Source organism: Xenopus tropicalis, chromosome 1 (genome assembly GCF_000004195.4).
Source record: "Xenopus tropicalis strain Nigerian chromosome 1, UCB_Xtro_10.0, whole genome shotgun sequence".
In the NCBI taxonomy this organism is placed as follows: Eukaryota; Metazoa; Chordata; class Amphibia; order Anura; family Pipidae; genus Xenopus; species Xenopus tropicalis.
In genome coordinates, this window is record NC_030677.2 from 84,676,161 (window position 1) to 84,695,837 (window position 19,677).

The window sequence follows — 19,677 nt, forward strand, 5'->3', positions numbered from 1 at the left end:
ACAAACCTTTAGCGCAGCACAGAATTGGAATCCAGAAGCGTGGTCAATAACAGGCAATAGGTCGGTACAGGCAAAGACACGGACATCCAATGTGTATGCAGAAAAACACAGGGCGAGCACGCCAAAGACTAAAAGGTAAGCAGCGGGTGTCCACCTTACTGTAACATTAACCCCCTCTAAAGGGGGCCACTTGACGACTAGGTTTCTCAGGAAACCTAGAGCGAAACTGACAGTCAGCTCGAACCTCTGCAGCAGGAAACCGAAATCTCTCCTCAGCATATTGCAGTTTATCTCGCGAAAAATAAGAATCTCTGTACCACATATTCAGGCTGACCATCAACCATAACTGGAGGGAGGAGAGTGCTGGATAACTGCTTTGGCTAGTTTCAACAGAGAAGTTTAAGTCCTAACTTAGCAGAGGGAACTTTTAATGTATTAAGGTATGTTCTTAGAGGATAGCCAGACCCTATCGCCAACCTGATACTCAGGCGACCCTCCCCAGTGCCTTTCAGCAGCTCTTTTTTGGGCACGCACAGCAATAGAAAGAGTGCTTTGAACAATCTGCCAAATTTTGGAAAATTGTCCAAATACAGAGTTGGCAGAAGGAATGGCAGAGTGTTAGCCAGGAAATGAAAAGGCCCTTGGATGCTGGCCATATACTAAAATGAAAGGGGATTCTCCTGTGGACGCACAGCCTACGGAAGAAACTCTTCCCACTGGGACTGATTACTAAAAACATAACATCTTAGATATTGCTCCAGTGGCTGATTTGTCCTTTCTGTTTGAGCAGTAGTTTGAGGGTGGAAAGCGGAAGAAAAGAACCGCACAAGATTTAATATAGTTAACAACATCTCACTTTAGCGTCGGCCGCCACAGAGTTCGAGACAAAAGGGAGCACATTTTACTTCATGAGGAGGTAAACTTGCAGGCTCGCACTTCTGCCTACAAAAGCCGCCTTTCACTTCGGGAGGAGCCCTCCACTACTTGGTCTACCAGGTCTTAAAGTGAGAGAACTTGGGCAGGCACACAGAAGACTATGAGGTGTCCCCGTCAATCTATAGCCTGATTCTTCAAGTGAGGAAATGCAGAAAGATGGCATTAATTCACTTGAATGGGAATTGAGTAAGAGCACAAGTACTGCATGGTATAAACCAAACTGCTACAATCCAAAATTAGTCCAGACCCCTCCACACATATGTATGAATACATTCTTGCTGTAGTGGAGTGGAGTTTACAACCCGACATTTTGCTTGACAAAATGAGGGGGAATTAGTCTTAAAGGGAAGGTACAATCATTTGGGTGGTGCCGAATGATAGGCATTCCCAGTGATTTTAAACACTTACCTAATACCCTGGGCTGGTGCTTCTGTTGGTGAGCGATCCTCTTCCTTCATCTTTCTTCACGTTGGGTGCACATATGCAATAAAGTGGGCAAAACCCTGGCATTTTCATTCTACTGTGCATGCTTTGGTTCTGGCATTTTGAAGAATGAAGAAGGGAAGAAGAGGATCGCTCACATCCCATCCCATGGTCAGTTTTCTGCTAACAGGTGCACCGGCCCAGGGTATCAGGTAAGTGTTTAAAGGACAATGAAAGGTTAATATAAATTAAAAGTAAATCTAAAGGCATTCTTTTTAAGTACTTACTGCATATCTAAATTCCCAGATCCCTGCTTGCTTCTCTGAGATATGGTGCTGGCAGCCTACAGCAGTGTGAAGACTACAGTGACATCACTGAAATCTCTCTCCCCTTCCTGTAGGCTGCCAGCGGCAGCCTTCATATTCTCTGAGCATGTGTGTAACTTGATCCTGTTTGCTGTTCTGAGCTACACATGCCCACCAGCCAATCAGAAGCAGATCTGGCAGAGGGGAGGGGGGGAGGGACATGTGCAGTATGAAGCAAGGAGGGAAAGGAAGGGAGAATACCTTTTTAGAGATGGCTGCCTGTTCTAGAAAATGTGAAGTAAGTGTGACTGAGTAAATATTTGATTAGGTGAGCCAAAAGTGTGGCATTTTTACTAAACAATAGGAGGACTATTGGGCAGTATGCTTTTTAAATGTTGACTTGCATTCTCCTTTAAAATCACTGGGGGTGCCTAACATTTAGCCCCCGCCAGTGATTGTACCTTTCCTTCTCCTTTAAAAAAGAGAACTGAATATGGCATTTCCACAAAAATATGAGTTCATATACATTATAACAGAATACATTGTAAAGAACGCAGAATTCTGCATCTTTTTGTATTAACACCTACTTTTTCCTGAAGACTGCATTCTGAAGGTGCTATTTAAGAGAGGATTTATTACTAGTACTTAACTTATATAGTTGTATACCTTTTCAGTAATTTTCAAACGGAAAAGAAAATTCAGGAAATGGTATCCATCACTGGCTTGGAAAAGAATTACATCTGAATGGCTGTCTGATCCATCATGAATATAGTGAATGATCCCATTTCTGATATCATCAAGCCGGAATTTGTGGGCAGAAGACTTCCCAGGAAGAATAACCACTTGGCCATTTTTTGGACTTTCTAGAACAGTCAATACAACATCTTGAGCATTGTCATCATCTTGCAGATCCAGCACTGAACTGGATATAGTTTCTGCCTCTCCCCTGGCAACCACAAGAACTTCATCCTTAAGGATGTAGGGTGCCTAGAAAATAGCAAAAAAAGGCAATGATCTATATAAACAAAAACAGTGACCAGAATAGTAAAGAGGCTAAACAAGAATCATATAAAATTACTTGACAAGAGATATTAAACCAAGTATCAAGGTATATTTACTAGATACAGAATCTATCAATCTAACAATCACCCCTAAAGTAAGTGGTAATTTAATTAAAAGTAGAGTTATTACTGTTTAACATACACTTGTCAAAACACTATTTACAAGCCCCCTCACTATAATTACCTATGTTAAGGGACAGGGGAGAAAAGAGCTTAGCTCTAATGGCCCCACAGTGTTCAGTTCAGTGTCTGGAGACCAAATGATTCTATGGCCTGCTGGGAGATCCTGAGTCATTTCCCTCCCTATTTCCAATACACAGATTATATTTAAGTTTCAATGGCAGACATGTTTTGAGCAATATGGTCTTGCCCATATTTTTACCTTTTGGCACTTAAGATGGTAAACTGCAGTATCTATAATAGGGAACAGCATCTAAATTATATCTTTTTTAATATTGCCAACATACCTTTGTTGATACTGCTTGTATATCAATGTTTTCTGGTTGAGAAAAGAGTTGTCCGTCACTTACTTTTAAGGCAAAAACCCCATTCCTAATAAAGAGAGAAGAATGTCACTTAGAGAGGCATTCATCTCTACAAGTTCACACAGTGGAAATGTTAAGGATGTTTAGGGTGTAATAGATATTCATTTTGTGTTAGCATCTACCAGCTGTAACCATAAATAAACATTCCACTTATAAACACCACTCAAATATCCGATATCCGAACCCCAAGCAAACTTATGATATAAACCCAAGTCCCCACATATTTCATCACACAAAATGAGTGATTGCCGATACATTCCTCTGCTCCAAGAGCTTACTAAGAACAGGAATAATGATTTAGAGCAAATACTGCACCATACAGAAATATTAATGCCTACAAAATGTAATAATGCATTTTTTATAACAGGTCAGATGGTAACACTTCTAAAATACCCCATCAGTCATGAATAAGTGAGCCATTTTCAGATCTTTAATTCCCCTCAGTCATGATTGAAGCTTGCAATTTCACATTCAGATTTAAGGTTTTCATGTATGTGGGGGGGGGAGGGGGAGCTGGTATAATACAGCAATATAAAATGACATAACAAATGTCTAATACAGAAATACATTTAATTTTGTATTTTGAGGAAAGCATTTTTAACCATCCATAAAATCTCAATCCCAAATGTTGAGTTTAAATCAACAGTAAATAAAGTAAATTACAACATAATATGCTGTATCTACAGATTACTAATTATGTTGGCTTGAAAACCCAACAAAATGTTTTTCAACTTCAGCTTATTCTTCTGCTTCTTATTCTTAGCACCCCCCCCCCCCTATATTCTAAACACTTCTCCTCCTACAGTTTTAGGGGTACAACACCCAAACACACGTATTATTATTATAATTATTATACTTATTATACTTATTTGTCATATAGCAGAGCCAGTTGCTTGTGCTTTTCTAAATGATCCCGCCCTCAATTTTTTGTGGCACCGCTCCAAGCACCCCAATCTTTCCATTGACTTTGGCAGGGAAGACATTCAAACTGCTGTCACTCTTACACCTTTGAAGCTACACTCACCAAAATTAAATAACATAATCCTGGGGTCACCCCGAATGAAAATGTGACATTTGTTGGACAACCTAAAATGAGAGGAGCCAACCAGCCAATCAAATTTCATCCACTGACTTTTAATGGGGAAATTTAAACTGCTGCCAATGTTAGAGCTGTGAAGCCACACTCACCAAACTTAAATCAATAAACCAAAATGAAAAGGCGATATTTGCTGTATGCCCAAAAGTGGATGGAGCCAACAACTGCCAATCAGATTTCACTTATAGACTTTCATTGGTTTAAATTTAGACTGCTGCCATTCTTTAAATATTAATGTCAGTGTTCCCAAACTGGGTAACTGCGGTTTGAGAAAGTCCCCAAACTTTCCCTAGTTGATCACTGGAGGACTAAGGTTAAAGCTTAGAGAAAGTGGGTGGAGCCACCAACAGCCAATCAGATTTCAGCAATGCCTTTTTCACAGCATTATGGCAGGGTCCCCACACTTTGCAGAGTTAGTCACTGGTGGACTTCAGTTCAAGGTTAGTAAAAGTGGGCAGAGCCAACAACAGCCAATCATATTTCATTAAGTAACTTCACATGTCTTCCAAACCAACATGAAGTTTGTTCTCAAACTTCCCTTTTAGTTACATACTGTAAATGTAATTTATTACCTACGATTACCTACAGACTGCTTCATTCATATGGTAAGAATTTATTGGGATCTGCCCTTCTAGAGCAGTTGTCACTGAATGTGAGTCACTGAATCTGAGCTGGACTCCCTACTATAAGCTCAGGACTGGTTGGCCGAATGACCGAGAAATGGTAAATGAAGCAGAAAATTTAAGCTTGCACATATTCTGCAACTGTCTTTTTATGGAATACCTTTTGGAGACAAGGCTGAAAATGGATATAGAAATTAAATTCTATTACAAGATGATGTAAAAATATGTAAATAAATAAGTGAGTAGATTAATGTGAGCATGATCACAATTTTAACTCGTATTTGACTGGAGATATGTCCGGCATGTGTCATTAACACCTGGGCTGCTGGCCCTGCTTCAATCCAAAGACCTTCTTGGTCTCAAAAAAAAATAAAAGAGGGCAGAGGGCACTTTTTGCATTGGTGGTAATTTTTACCACCCTTTAGCTTGCCTTTAAAGTAACCATTCAGCAGCAAATATATAACACTATGTACAAGAGAACTGGGGGCTCTGAGGCAGAACTTCCCCTGGCAATAAACTCAGGATGAGAATTAATTGGAAAAAAAGTTTGCAAATGGCCATGCATGTAGAATCTATTACAGAAATAAAACAAACGTCAAAGGCTTAAACCTTTATGTATTGAGCATTTGTGAGCAGAGCCCTCTGGTTTTGTTTTTTTTTTGCAGATTTATGTTAAGTCCTGTGTTTCTTATATTATTGTAAATATTTGTATAACTAGATAGCTGGTACATAAATAAAAAATCATGATGATTACATTGTCCACTGGTAATTCAGCAGAATGCAAATGATGTGAATTTCTCTATACCTTATAAGTAATTTAATCTTTAATCTATTAATATATTAATATTTTATTTCTGGAATAATGTCCTGCTCCGAGCTTTAAAAAAAAAGTTTAGCGAGAAACACCCCAAATCACTATCATACAATTATATAAATTATAAAAACAAATCTGGTTAGTTTTTCTGGCTCGTTTGCATACTTTCTCACACTGTCTCCTGTAGATAGTCAATATTATATTTTGTGCCTTTGACTAAACTACTCATTTTTTATGCAGAATGAGAACTGTATGATGAGCTGGCAGTATGACTTAGGCTGGTGCATCTTTGCCAGGGTAAGTACTAATTAGTGTAAGTACTAATTACTGTCATACGTGTAGATTAGTTGCATGCTTAATTTTGCTGCCAACACTACTATGTTACTAGGTTTATGTGTTATTCCTAATAAATGTAGCAATTAGTTCTTGTCACATATATGGAAATAAGTAGTTACTGAATTTTTCTCTTAACACTACTTTATTACTGGATTTTGGCTTAGAGGGCCCTGGTGACCAGTGGCCTAATAATCTGGGCTTTGTGAGGGGAGGGCCCTGCTATTTTAGTAGTATGGAGTCCTATAATTACTGATGCCAGTCTGTGTACATATACTACAACCAAAGGCTACCTAGGGTGAAATATATTTTTAACTATATTTGTTTTTGCCAAACAAGCAATTTTTAGTTGTCTTTTAGGGTTATGTCATTCCTGGCATCATGATCACCACAGCACTCTCAGGAAGAACCACAGACGACAGGACACCAGTCCTTTCTTTATGCTCAGTAGGACAGGACCTACCTATTGTATTTTAAAATGAAGTCTTAGGCATCTGGATAACACTCTTACCTCGGTTTGTCTCTGTTGTGCTTAAAATATACTCTTTTTTCTTTCAGATCCTCCCAACTAAAGTGAGTGTCTTTGTAGAGGTGAATTTCTTTGCCATCCAAGAATTTTACCAATCGTCCATTTGTGGGAACATTTACTACATGAAACATAAGACTTATGTTCTCGTTGTCCTGGTCTTTTACATTCATAAAGGAAAAATCCAAAGACCTCGCTGCACCAATTCCCACTGTTAGCGACCCATTGACAACAAGTACTGGGGCATGGACATTTACTGAAAAAAAAAACATTTTTTTAATTGCATACAAGATATGAATATGAATGTTTAGGTGACCAAATATGTCCCATTTCCACGTATTTTCATTGTTTAGGTTTAATGACCATTATGTGAGTTGCACAGCTGAATTTTGATGATCATGCACAAGGGCCCAATAATAACACTTGCATGGTAGCTGTAGTTAAGTTTGGTTGGTTAGAAAAAGAACTGCATAACAAGATTGCATGGGAACTTTTTATGAGTGTGGTTCCTACTCCTACTAAGCTGGTTTGCTATTCTACATCACTGTTGATAATCCAGTGATGTAGAAATTTTAATATATTATAAAATGTTGACTTTTTGGACATTTGGGGGCCCATTTACTTACTCACGAACGGGCCGAATGCGTCCGATTGCGTTTTTTTCGTAATGATCGGTATTTTGCGATTTTTCGGAGAATTGACGTGACTTTTTCGTTGCCATTCCAAATGTTGCCAAAATCTGGCGATTTTTTCGTAGCGTTAATACTTGCGCGAAAACTCGCGACTTTTTCGCAGCTTTCGCGCCGAGTACGAAAGATTCGGATTCATTCAAGCTTCAGTATGGTGACTTTTCTTGGGCCAGGTTGGAGCTGCAGGGTGCCATTGAGTCCTATGGGAGGCTTCCAAAATCATGCTAAGTCTGAAAGTTTCGGCTGCCACTTACGAGCGCTCAATACGAAAAAGTCGCAACAAGATACGAGCGCATCGTAATGGCTACGAAAAACTTGCGTTTTTTTGCGCAAATCGTATTGATAATGAAAAATTCGCGACAATTTCCGCAAAGTCGTAAAGGCGCCGAAAATTCGCAAAAAATACAAAAAAGTCGCAAAATGTTCGTTTTCCAATCGGAATTTTCCCAATTCGGATTCGAATTTGTGTCTTAGTAAATGTGCCCCTTGGTCTTTTCCACTTCAACAAATATATGAAGTAAATATAAATTTAGAATCCAATAATAATAAATATCTGAATAGCAATAAATATACATTTCTTTAGTTTCCTGTTATTTAGATAAAAATGAAAAATCATTTCTATTAAAAAATAATTATACATCTAGCTAATTTAGTAAATGTATTCAATGAAGCTGTCTAACAATATAACTCTACATAGAGCCACTGAAGCCTAAAAAGTATTCAGACTTATCCAGTCCAACAAATGAATGATATCAGCACAGTTGTAGTGAGGTTACTTTGTCAGTCATGACATCGTGCATCGCGTCTTTAAATTAACCCATCACATCTCCCATTTCAATGATAAAAGTACTCCCATTGATTGTGGTTGCCTTTACTGATCACTGATTTAATGGGTAATATTTCAACTGGCTATGCAGGAAATGCCTTTAAAAGATGTTATTAATTTTACAATATATGTGGTCTGCATAAATGTGTCCATGAAAAATAATTTAGAGCTGCAAAACTAGACATAACAGTTCAAAAAGTGCTATTGTTTCATATTAATTGTGGCTTGTTACATAAAAATATTGTAACATTATAATTGCACACAGTGTATGTGGATGTCTGTTTACTAAGTAACCTAGCCAAGGTATGCATTTTTCTGCTGAAAGTTCACAGCTTGTTCATTTGTATAAAAAATTATCACAAGTGTATTCAAGGGCTCTAAACGCATTCACATTGTTCAAAATGCATGCCTTCGCTGTGACCTAAAACCTAACAACAGAGTTGTAGCTTAGAGGGTTTTATGAAAATGCAAACATGTTTAATATGCCTTCCTACAAAAAAAATTGTGCTGCAGATTAGATTTTTTCATTGCTCTCAAAGGTTACTTAAAACCCTTACAAGGTCCAATAAAAAATGTTCAAAATTTCATAGCTCACATCACCAGCTTTGTCAAGGGCAATACCCCCTTCCGCCACAGCTCTTTCCACAAATTTAAGCCAGGTACCATGGATGTTATGTATGGTTTCCTATATGTTTAATGCATACACCTAATTATTGTACAATGCTGAGGAATATGTTGGTGTTTTATAAATATGTCTTAAAAGAATTCTGTCATGGGCAGGCCTGGATTTGTGGCAAGGTCACAAAGGCCCGGGCCTAGGGAGGCATGCCGCCCAGCCACATCTGAAATTTGTACACATATGGTGAGCACTGTTGTCTAGGCATGCTAAAGTTTTCTGTGTGTCCTTTCTCCAGTGCTCCATATGTGAGCTAAAAGGATGTGGTTGAGTGCGATCCTGGGGGAGAAGAGGGGAGAAGGGAGAGGGCCAGTGCAGCCTCTGGGTGGCATGCTTAGAAAAGTGGCGCTGGTCATGGGAAAATGTGTTTTTTTCAAAACATATCAGTTAATAGAGCTTCTCCAACAGAACCCTGCATTGAAATCCATTTTTCAAAAATATATATATATTTTTTTTTTTAAATTTCACATTGGGCTAGCCATATTATTCATTTCCCAGGGTGCTACAGCCACGTGACCTGTGCTCTGATAAACTTCAGTCACATTTACTGCTGGGCTGCAAGTTGTGATACAACCCCACTCCCTTTACCCCCCAGCAGACAATCTGCAGAACAATGAGAAGGTAGCAAGTAATGGAAAGGTAGCAAGTAATGGGAAGCTTGCAGTAGATATCAGAATAGCACTCAATGTTCAGCAGAACAATGGGAAGGTAGCAAGTAATGGAAAGGTAGCAAGTAATGGGAAGCTTGCAGTAAATATCAGAATAGCACTCAATAGTAAGAAATCAAAGTCCAGCTTGGAACTTCTCCAGTTACACAGGAGTAGGAGAAACAATAGATTACCTGAAAGAAGTTCTATTGTGTAGCACTGGCTCAGGCAAGGTCATACTTGGGCACAATGCACTGAGATGGCTGCCTACACACCCATATTATAACTAAAAAAATACATTTGATTCACAAATAACATTTTAAATGGTAGAATGAATTATTTGCTATGGAAACAGTGTAATTTAGAAATAAAAATTACACCATAAAAATCATGACAGACTCCCTTTATTAATAATAATAATAGGTAAACTCTTCACAATGAACCTTTCTTACAGAAATATGCTATAATTGCTGTTTTTCTAATCAGGGAGATAATGTTTACTGTAAGTTGACTAGATATATAAAATATGCTGGAATCTGATGTAAAATCATTTTAGAACTTATTGAAGAAACTGTTAATTGCTATTTCTGTGATTTTGTAATGGTCACCTTTATATATCTGATTACCTTCACACCTTCTGTTTATAGGATTGCCAGAGAAGTCAGTACCACAGTGAGACACACAAAGGTGATTCTTCAGATAAGTCTTCCTGTCACACAAATTACATCTCTTGGACTCATCACAGTCCAGACATCCAGGTGGACAAACTGCATGGGAAAAAAGTGCTAACATAAAAATGAACCCTAATACTGGCAACACACCTGGCAAGCCTCATAGGCTACTTGGCAACACCTCATAATGCAGTATCCAGAGCAATTTTCATGTACTGAAATAGTGATCCCCAACCAGTGGCTCGTAGCAACATGATCGTCACCAGTCCCTTTGATGTTGCTCCCAGTTGCTTCAAATTAGGTGCCACTTTTTAAATTTCTGGCTTGGAAGTTTCGGAAGCACAGAGACCCAGTTTTACTCCAAGAAGAGGCTCCTGCAGGCTAGCAGTCTACATGGGGCTACTTAATAGCCTTTTTTGCCATCCCAAAAGCCCCTAAAACCTAACAACAGAGCTGTAGCATATAGGGTTTCAAACATGTTTCATATCCCTTCTTACAAACAAAACAGTAAAAGAAAGTACAATTGTTCCTAAAAATAGGGATTTATTGAACAAAACTAGAATAGTTCCTGAATGGTAAGGGTACAGCTGATATTGGTGATACTATGCCAAGTATATTTAACCTTTTACTCTGCTATCAGTCTGCTTAACTAAAAAATATTTTGAATGCTTACCAAGACAAAGTCGGCCAACTTGGGATATCCGGTGCTGCTTTCCACATTCACTGACACATTGTCCATCCAGTAAGTAAAATGGAGTCTCACACTGAGTGCACTGAAAGGGCCCACTGCAGACACGGCAGTGTTCTCCACATTCTGAAAAGCACAAGAGAAAAAATGTACCAAGCGTTGCACATAAAATGTACAGGGTGTCATCCAAACAGTTGAATTCGAATTTTTTCCTCAATTCAAAGTGTTTTCTCTGAAACTCATGAATTCAAATTAGAGCTTCAAAAACTCAACTGCTCACTATTTATTAAAGGAAAAGTAACACTAAAATTTTTTATGTGAAAAAGCTATTCTACCCTGCACCAATAACTGCCCTATCCTGTTAAAACTTGGCTTCCTGTTAAATGAACTAAGGCGATACGGCAAAGGAAGGAGCAGCAATCACTATGCGACGATCGATTGATCGAGTCTAGCCTTCCTTCTGTATAGGATCGTTGCATAGTTGATGCCTACTCCTTCCTTCGCCATATCTCCTTAGTTCAATTGACAGGAAGCCAAGTTTTAACAGGCATTTTCTTTTAAAACATTCAAAATACTAAGGGGTTTGCAGGATAGGGCAGTTATTGGTGCAGGGTAGAATAGCTTTTTTACTTAAAAAATTTTAGTGTTACTTTTCCTTTAAGAGCAAAATAATTTCATAAACTCAAATGTAAAACTTCAGCTTGCATGTTCATGTAGAAGTTAATGGGAGTTGTCCTAGGTGTAGTTTAAGCGATTTTTTAAAGTAGACATTTTCAAACAATTTTGAGACTTTGTATATGAAAATGATTTCAATTCAATGCATTTTTCATGGTTTTACTTGATAAGGTTTTTTAGATTCTAATTTATTAATAAATTCAAAAAAAAACCTCTTAATTTTACAAATTTGAGCTATGATAAATAAGCCTCTAAGATTAGCTCAGATAACTTGAGCTTGCAGGTGAGTACTAAAGATACTCCTGGGAACTAAGCTGCAGGGGAAAAAATTCTTAATCTTGAGATAATGCCACATGGGGCTTATTCTATGGTCATGCATACTATCTCATTTCCGCACCATAATCCATCATGTGTGCTACACCCAGGCCGAACAACGGTTCTGGGTGCAGGCAAGGAAGAAGGCTGATGCCAACATAGGAGCTAATTCTCGGCCTGTATTTTTTAAAATCCCCCTTTGTGCTCCTAACTGCTTTCAGATGTGCTGAGTGGGGCCTAAATGCTCAATTATGCATTTTGTTGACAAAATCCCCTGTCTGTACCTGGTCCAACGGAGTGGCTCTGGGTGCAGTCACATCAAAAAGTGGTTTGGAGGATAGGGGTGGATTCTTGTCCTGTGTTTATCTGCGTTTATCTGATGTGACACTAGCCTTAGCCTAAGATTTTATTTCTGTGTACTACACAACAAAAACCCTAGCGATAATCCTGTCTGTCCTGCAATGCTTACAATGAAATATCCATACATATATAATATATATATAATATTACACTTTTTACTTGGCAAGTGTCCTATCTGAGTGCCCTTTGACATTGCTTAACACCATCCTAAATGTGTTCACCTTCAACAAAATGTATTTTCAAATGGTATACCACAAATTATGACTTTTTTCAATTGCTTTCTATTGTATATGTTTTTTCTAACATTGGGGTTTTAAATTCCCCCCTCTCTAATAAGCTCTGTAAGCTAGGTCACAAACCTATTTCCATTCCATTTTCATTTATTTCTCAGCAGCAATTGTAAAGTTACTCTGTGGAATGACTTTAGTAAATCTCAGTGAGGCTATAACTCTTGCCGAAAAATGTGTCAAGTAACGTATCACTATAGTGTCAGTATAGAAAGTCAGCAGAGAGGGAAAACAAAACTCGTTGTTATCTTAATCATTTTCAAATAAAAATGGTCTGGAATAGAAAACAACTAAAAAAAAAAAAACAATGCTTGCTGTGCTATGATTATATTAGAAGCTTTAAAAAGATTAAATACTCCTTTAAAAGGAAAGGAATTACTGAGGGGTACCAAGTTATTTAGCAACCCCTCCTTCCTCTGTAATTTAATTTACCTCCTAGTCATACCACTTGCACAAACAGTATCTGTATAGTTTACTTGCTAGTAAAGCACAAGCATTTTCTTTTGTGACCCAGGCATTCCCGGTACCTACTGTGTATTGCGCTTGTACTTGCCTATGAAGGTACTGACAACTCCTGGGACTTGAAAGATATTTAACAGAATGGTGCTTGAAAGTGAAGTAGTAGCCAGGTGCTCACCTTGTACCCTCCCTGGGCTAGGGAGGGCTTGGATGTAAGTGACTAGAATCAGTAAGTTGTTGAGTACCACCCAGTAATTCTACCTTTCCTTTTCCATTAATTTAGGCACAGTTGGGTGCATGGAAAATACAGTACAAATACTGAGACATTATATAGAATACATACAAATGTATTATACTCTGTTCACCATATTAAGGTTAGGCCCTGCATTGCATGTGTTCATGGTGTGTTTAAGGTTTAAACACTGTTCATCCTGATTGCATTTTACAGGAGCAAAGGAATGCTGGCAATAAAAGTGTTTTCAATTTGAGAGTGTTACAAATGGCCATGTAGTATAAGGCATTAGTACTATAAGGCATTATGCAAACATGGTATCAAGTTTTGTGGGGGAAAATCCTTCAATGAAAGTAGATTTCAGAGTCAGCAAAAGAGCACATAAGGAAGACTTCTTGCCATATTACTTGCATAAAAGAAACAACTATTGCATTAAATTCTCTCTATATTTGGTGGTAGTTTTATTAGCAGTGCTTTAATATTTTCTTACATACATAAAGCAAAACATAAACGGATTGGTGCTAGGGATAAGTGAAAAGCGATTACTTATGTATATATATATATATATTAGGGATGCACCAAACCCAGTTTTTCTGGTTCGGCCGAACCCTCGAATCCATCGGGGCGAATACCGAATCCTAATTAGCACATGCTAATTAGGACAAGGAAAGGGTTACAAATCGATGCGTGCTGAAAAATTTTCCCCCCTAACATTTAACCTTTCTGAATTAGCATATGCTAATTTATGCTAATTAGGATTTGGTTTGCCCAGGACAGTGGATTCAGCTGAAACCGAACCCTGCCAAAAAATGCAGAATCCGGGCATATATATATATATACTGATGACAATTATACCATGGACAAGTAAGAAATCATAAAAGGTCATGATAGAGAATGGCCATAGTCAAGTTTTATTAAATATATGTGTAATACATATAATATAATAAATATAATAAATTCAGATTTTGAATGATATTTCAGTAAATAAATGAATAGAAATTTTTTTTTTATTTAATGTAGATTTCTTTTTACCTCTACATCCATAACCTCATATATTGCTTTAAAATTAATTTATTGCAGAAAATGTTCAGCTGATTAAAATAGATAAAAAAAAGGATTATCATTATTATAGATGCTTCATTCAGAATTTAATGCACTAAAATACTAGGGGGGAGCCATTTCCAAACTGTCTGATTTTTTTTGTTTTAGATTTTTTTTTCACTTCAGAATTTTGACGCTGGTTTTTGTGCAACAATTAAAAAAATTTGAGTTTATTGGGCAACAATTTAAAAAAATAGCAGTTTCTGTGACGTTTTCGCACGCAGAATTTTTGATTTTGGATTATTTTGTAAATGTCAGACATTCGTGGAATTGAGAATTTTTAAAAATCAAAATTAAAGAAATGTTAGAGTTTTAGTAAATCTGCCCCTAGGTGAGCCAAAATTGCAGTTTTTAACTGGAAAAAATGACTTCTAGTGCTTTCTTTAAACTATATGGCCCTACAGTATTTCTAGTGCAAAAGACTCAATTCACATTTGAGAACTGCATGGGGCAAATAAAGCTTCACCCACACCAGAAATTTAGACATAATAAAGACACAAAGAAACCTGTAGAAAAACTGTGTGATTTTAGGGCTTTCTAAAATTGCATTAACTCAGCAACTGACTATACTGCTACCCTGGAAATTTCCTGTAGCTGAGGACATTTAATTTCACAAGCTCCTCCATGTAAAGACTTTTTCATCTCTCTCTATAAACAACTGGTGTGTGATGGCTACTAGTGGCTTAGTATATGCACCCCTAAGAATTATTACCCCAGTGAAAAGGATGACAACCTGAATATAATCAGCAAATAAATTACAGCAGCAGACATCTGAACTTTTAATTTCGAATAAAATATATCGAATTTGCCAGCATTTCTATTTAATATTTTTATACATTGCTTACCTTAATTTCTGTAAATACCAGTAACGTATTTTACATAGTAATAAGGTGCATGTATAGGATATGTCATCTGGAAACCTGATATATAGAAATTCCTGAATTATAGGGAGAACACTCCAACAAAGTATATTTTAAACAAATTAGTCTAATTTCAAAAAATATTTTCCCTTTTCTCTGTAACTTCTGTGTAAACAAAAATATATGCCAGTGGTCCTCAAAAGGTGAATATACCTAAAAGTGTATTTAGAGCTTGTGCTGCCCTAGGCCATTATGGTGGGTGACACCTATTGGTATTTGAGAAATGTAAAAACCTTCCCCACTGTTTAAGGTGCCCCCTCCTTTTCTATATCTACCGCACCCTGATTTAAGAACCTTTCTAGTGGTATTTTTGTGATATGCACTACGTTTAAACAATTATATATTTCAACAATTCCTACTAGGCGTGGGCCTTTTTGGCCTCTTTTGTAAATATACCCATAGTGAAGTATATATCCATTTCCCACAGACTCCATTTTAATCAAATTTAAAATTGATTTCCTTTATCTCTGTAATAATAAAACAGTACCTGGTACTTGATTCCAAATAACATATAATAAATTTGTATTGGAAGCAAAACAATACTATTGGGTTTATTTAATGTTTAAAAGATTTTTAGCAACTTATGGTGATCAAAATTATACAAAGATCCCTTATCTGGAAAACCCCAGGTCCCGTGCATTCTGGATAACAGGTCCTATACCTGTATCTGTAATTTATTTTTGACAATGCTACCAAACTGGCAGCTCTTGGCCGATTCAAAGGAAACCATGGTTGTCGGACTTGTGGAAACCATTTCTCACACACCCCCCTTTCTCACCATTTCTCACACCACTACCAACCTCTTCTTAACCTTATTCCATTGTAAAGTCAAGTGCGCACTACCAACTATGGAAAGCAAATCTGGGATTTGGGATTTTCTGCATAAAAAGCCAAATGTGCTGGCTTAATAATTAATAGCTGACAAGTATACATATACAGGATTACTATGGCATATTAGGAATAATAGAACTATATAGCTGTTCTGTAACCGAAAAATGACACTTACCTCGACATGTCTCCCCATGTTTATAAAAGGCAGGTGGGCAGTGTTCTACGCAGGCCCCAGCATGCAGAGCATAGTGTTCCATACACTGTAGGCAGTCATTTTTTAGAGGCCCTTTGCAAGCGTTACAACTCCAGTCACACTCTGTAAGAATCAGGGATAAAAAAAATTCTATTTATTAATAAATGCACATTGAAAAGGCTTTACCTTACACACACTATTTCATACATTGACATTCAGGCAGCAAATTTCATTGCATAAAAACAACCTTTATTGATTTCTGTTAAAACAATAAATCAAAAATAGGCAGCTATGTTTATCACTTTTCCTTAAAAAATCCTTACTTTTTATATCATAGCAGAGATGCATATTTTGAATCTGTAGATATGTTTTAGATAAAACTGAAACCTATTAAAATATCGTATTGAATTCATATAACATGATTCCCTACTGGTTTTGCAAGCAAAAATATATTTTTAGCTCATAGTCCTAAAATTTTGCCAGCAGCCCACACTTCTCTTCTGTGTTCCCAAGGGCAGTGCAGTCCTACTTCTGTTGTACCGAGGGCCGGAATTTTTCTGCCCTACGTGGTGAAGGGCTGATAATGGATGTTTTGGACACTCCCTTTTTAAAACCACACCCATATTAACACAAATGGTTGTAGTACACATAAAAGACAAATGGTTGGTGCTCAAAAAGTTAACTAAGTCATATTAAGCCATACCCTTAAAACCATATGGCTCTTTCTCACATGTGGAGACCACCACAACTCCCTGCATATAATTATTCAATTACGGATCCCCTAACAAACTCCCAGAACAAACCACCACCAGGTTCACCTCTCACAGGCAGCATATGGGAGGCAGAGTATGGCACACACAGGCAGTATAGGGCAGGCAGAGTATGGCACACACAGGCAGTATAGGGCAGGCAGAGTATGGCACACGCAAGCATTGTTGGCCAGGCAGAATGTGGCACACACAGGCAGCATAGGGCAGGCAGAATATGGCACACACAGGCATAGATCTGAGGTGTTAACAATGAAGGGGCTTACAGTTGTAAACAATGGAGGGGCTTACAGGTCGTCACCGTACCAGGGCTTACAGGTGTAAATAATGCAAGTGCTTACAAGTGAATCTGAGGTGGAACAATGCTGGGGGCCAATTAATCTCAGTACTTATATCATTTAAAGCTTACACAAAAGTAAGCAGTCACAGCAGTCAGACAGCTGGGGGTCACTGGCCACACCAGTTGGAAACCATTAGGTATTATGCTCCATTAATGTCTGTGAAAGTGACGAATCACCATCACACACATGGGACTCATCACAAATGCACACACAGGGCTCATCACTATCACAAACAAACTATAATTAGAACACAACAGTGTTTCCTATCCATCTGAGCACCACCAGCAGGTTATTCACAAAAAAGCCAAATAGTTTAAGGATACACTTTGGAACACAAATTCTGTATTAAAATATGTACACTAATTAATTTAACAGTAACTGCCTATCAAAAATAAAAAAGAAGACTGACAAAAGAAGCATGAATTTGGACCCTTTCTACACCTCCATACCACACCATAAAACATAAATATTTAGGGTTCTGTGTTTCATAGAAAACTAACTTCTTTATTTTTGTGTTTATAGCAATACAAAGTGGCATTTGCTCCACTGGAGATGAAAGGTTTGAAGATGCTCAGCTTGTAATTCAAACGAGAATTAAACCAAAGGATAGTTTTTCAAGAAAACAATAAAAAAGTGCACAGTGATCTCTTGGGCTTTGCACATCCTTATTACTCTCTTCTGATTGATTCTGCAGTAATCATTTTCTCCCGACGCAGAAAAGAAACTTTTTTTTTTATTCTATTGTTCATTCAGCTCTCCAAACTTCGCAAGCCAGTTAGCAATTACGGCAGAAGGGAGAAAAGCTGCCTAACCCCTCTATTGCAGAGGAACACTGCTGTCAGAATTCTATGCAGCCAGAAAAAATACTGTAATGAAGAATATCAGTCATATAATCAAGGGTTATTTATGACACCAATACAAAGAAAATTGAGAGATATTTTCTGTTTCATTTTCAGCCCTTAAGGTGCCAAGGCAGATGGAATGCTTATGACTTTCAGCACAGACTGTTAGTGTTTGTTTTGTTAGTTCATCCACCCACCTTATTTTGACTAGAGTTTGCTAAATGAAATGTACCAAGGTAGGATGTCATTTAACATACTTAATGCAGTGTAAGTGCATCTTACCTTTAGTTTATTTTCTAATAAATAAATAGCAAATTTTAAGGCATGGCTTATTATTTTGAGTATACACTTTTATTCTGTACATGTACATTTAGGTGTTTGAATAAGGGCTACTATACTGGCGCCTTGTCATCACATAATTACCCCTTTTTAGTAAAACCATTTGATTGACCACCAATACACAAAACTAAAGCAGATCCATTGCCATCCACTTTTTCGTTTAGCCCCATTGATAGGCACGGAGTCAGCCTGTATAGAGCTACATTATGTAGATATTGGCACAGAAATGTGAAACGCTGATGCCATGTCTGTCACTGGAGCTACACAAACAAGCAGATTACAGCAAATGCACTTTTCTCCTCATGCTAACAAAACCCAAGAAGAGGAAAGCAGATTATTATTAGTGTGTCCCTACCCTCAAAATGTAATGGCTTTGTTAGCCCTGCTTCTGGTACACTTCCATATCTTTCACTTTCATAGCCAAATATGACACAGCAAACTTTACCAGGCTACAGTAAAGTTAACAAAGTAAACAACACTGTAGAAACAATGAAAGTAATTTCTCCAAAGAACATAAATATGACTATAAGGGTAAGTTACGAAGACCAGGGGAGGAAGAGCAAGAACAATAAGGGTGCAAGAGAACACATTTTAAAATGAACTGCCACAGGCAGTAAAGGAATGGCTGTCCTGCTTTTGCTGAAGGCTCAGACTGCCAATTTGTGGACTCTGGGTATGCATATGCCAGAGGGGCTGCTGTAAGGTGCCATAGACAGTCACTATGTATTGGGCTGGTGGAGGGCTATTTGGGCTTCTATGTACTTGAAATGACTAGGTCTGTTTACTTACACTCACTACATCCTGCACCTTGTGCCTGAGGTGCATTAAGTCCAACCTTTTGCACCACTAATCAGCACCAAAAATGGATCTAGTTCCAGCATTACTAGGGCACACATCACTTCATAATACAACAAGATCAAAAAGAATCTAAACTCTCTGAAGCATGCTTCTCTCTACTAAACCGTTTTATTGGAAATTCAAAGTAACATATAATCGGAATGATACTGTTAGAAAAAAGCAGATGTTGATTTTTTAGAGTAGGTAAAGAATACAGTAAACGCTTGACAGATAAAAGGGCTAGACAGATTTATCACAAAATAATATTTTTATCTGTGTTCCCACAGTTTTATGATAAGGTATAAGTAAACTGTTTATT

At 37.6% G+C, this 19,677-nt stretch overlaps 1 protein-coding gene across 4 annotated transcripts in view; it reads right to left on the reverse strand.

Annotated features, from left to right (window-relative positions):
- The window catches only part of fras1 (Fraser extracellular matrix complex subunit 1), a 257,678-nt gene that overhangs the window by 72,312 nt on the left and 165,689 nt on the right, over positions 1-19,677 (reverse strand). For 3 of the 4 annotated variants that reach the window (XR_004223099.1, XR_004223098.1, XM_002935451.5), the window contains exons 24-29: positions 16,215-16,355; positions 10,845-10,985; positions 10,127-10,267; positions 6,648-6,918; positions 3,193-3,277; positions 2,331-2,651 (exon numbers count right to left, since the gene is read on the reverse strand). Coding sequence is in view for 2 of the 4 variants with exons in the window: in XM_002935451.5 (XP_002935497.2) it covers positions 2,331-2,651; positions 3,193-3,277; positions 6,648-6,918; positions 10,127-10,267; positions 10,845-10,985; positions 16,215-16,355 (1,100 nt within the window). In the remaining 2 variants the exon portion in view is untranslated. The remainder of the gene's footprint in view (positions 1-2,330; positions 2,652-3,192; positions 3,278-6,647; positions 6,919-10,126; positions 10,268-10,844; positions 10,986-16,214; positions 16,356-19,677) is intronic. The other variant, XM_031903422.1, reaches the window with a different exon arrangement.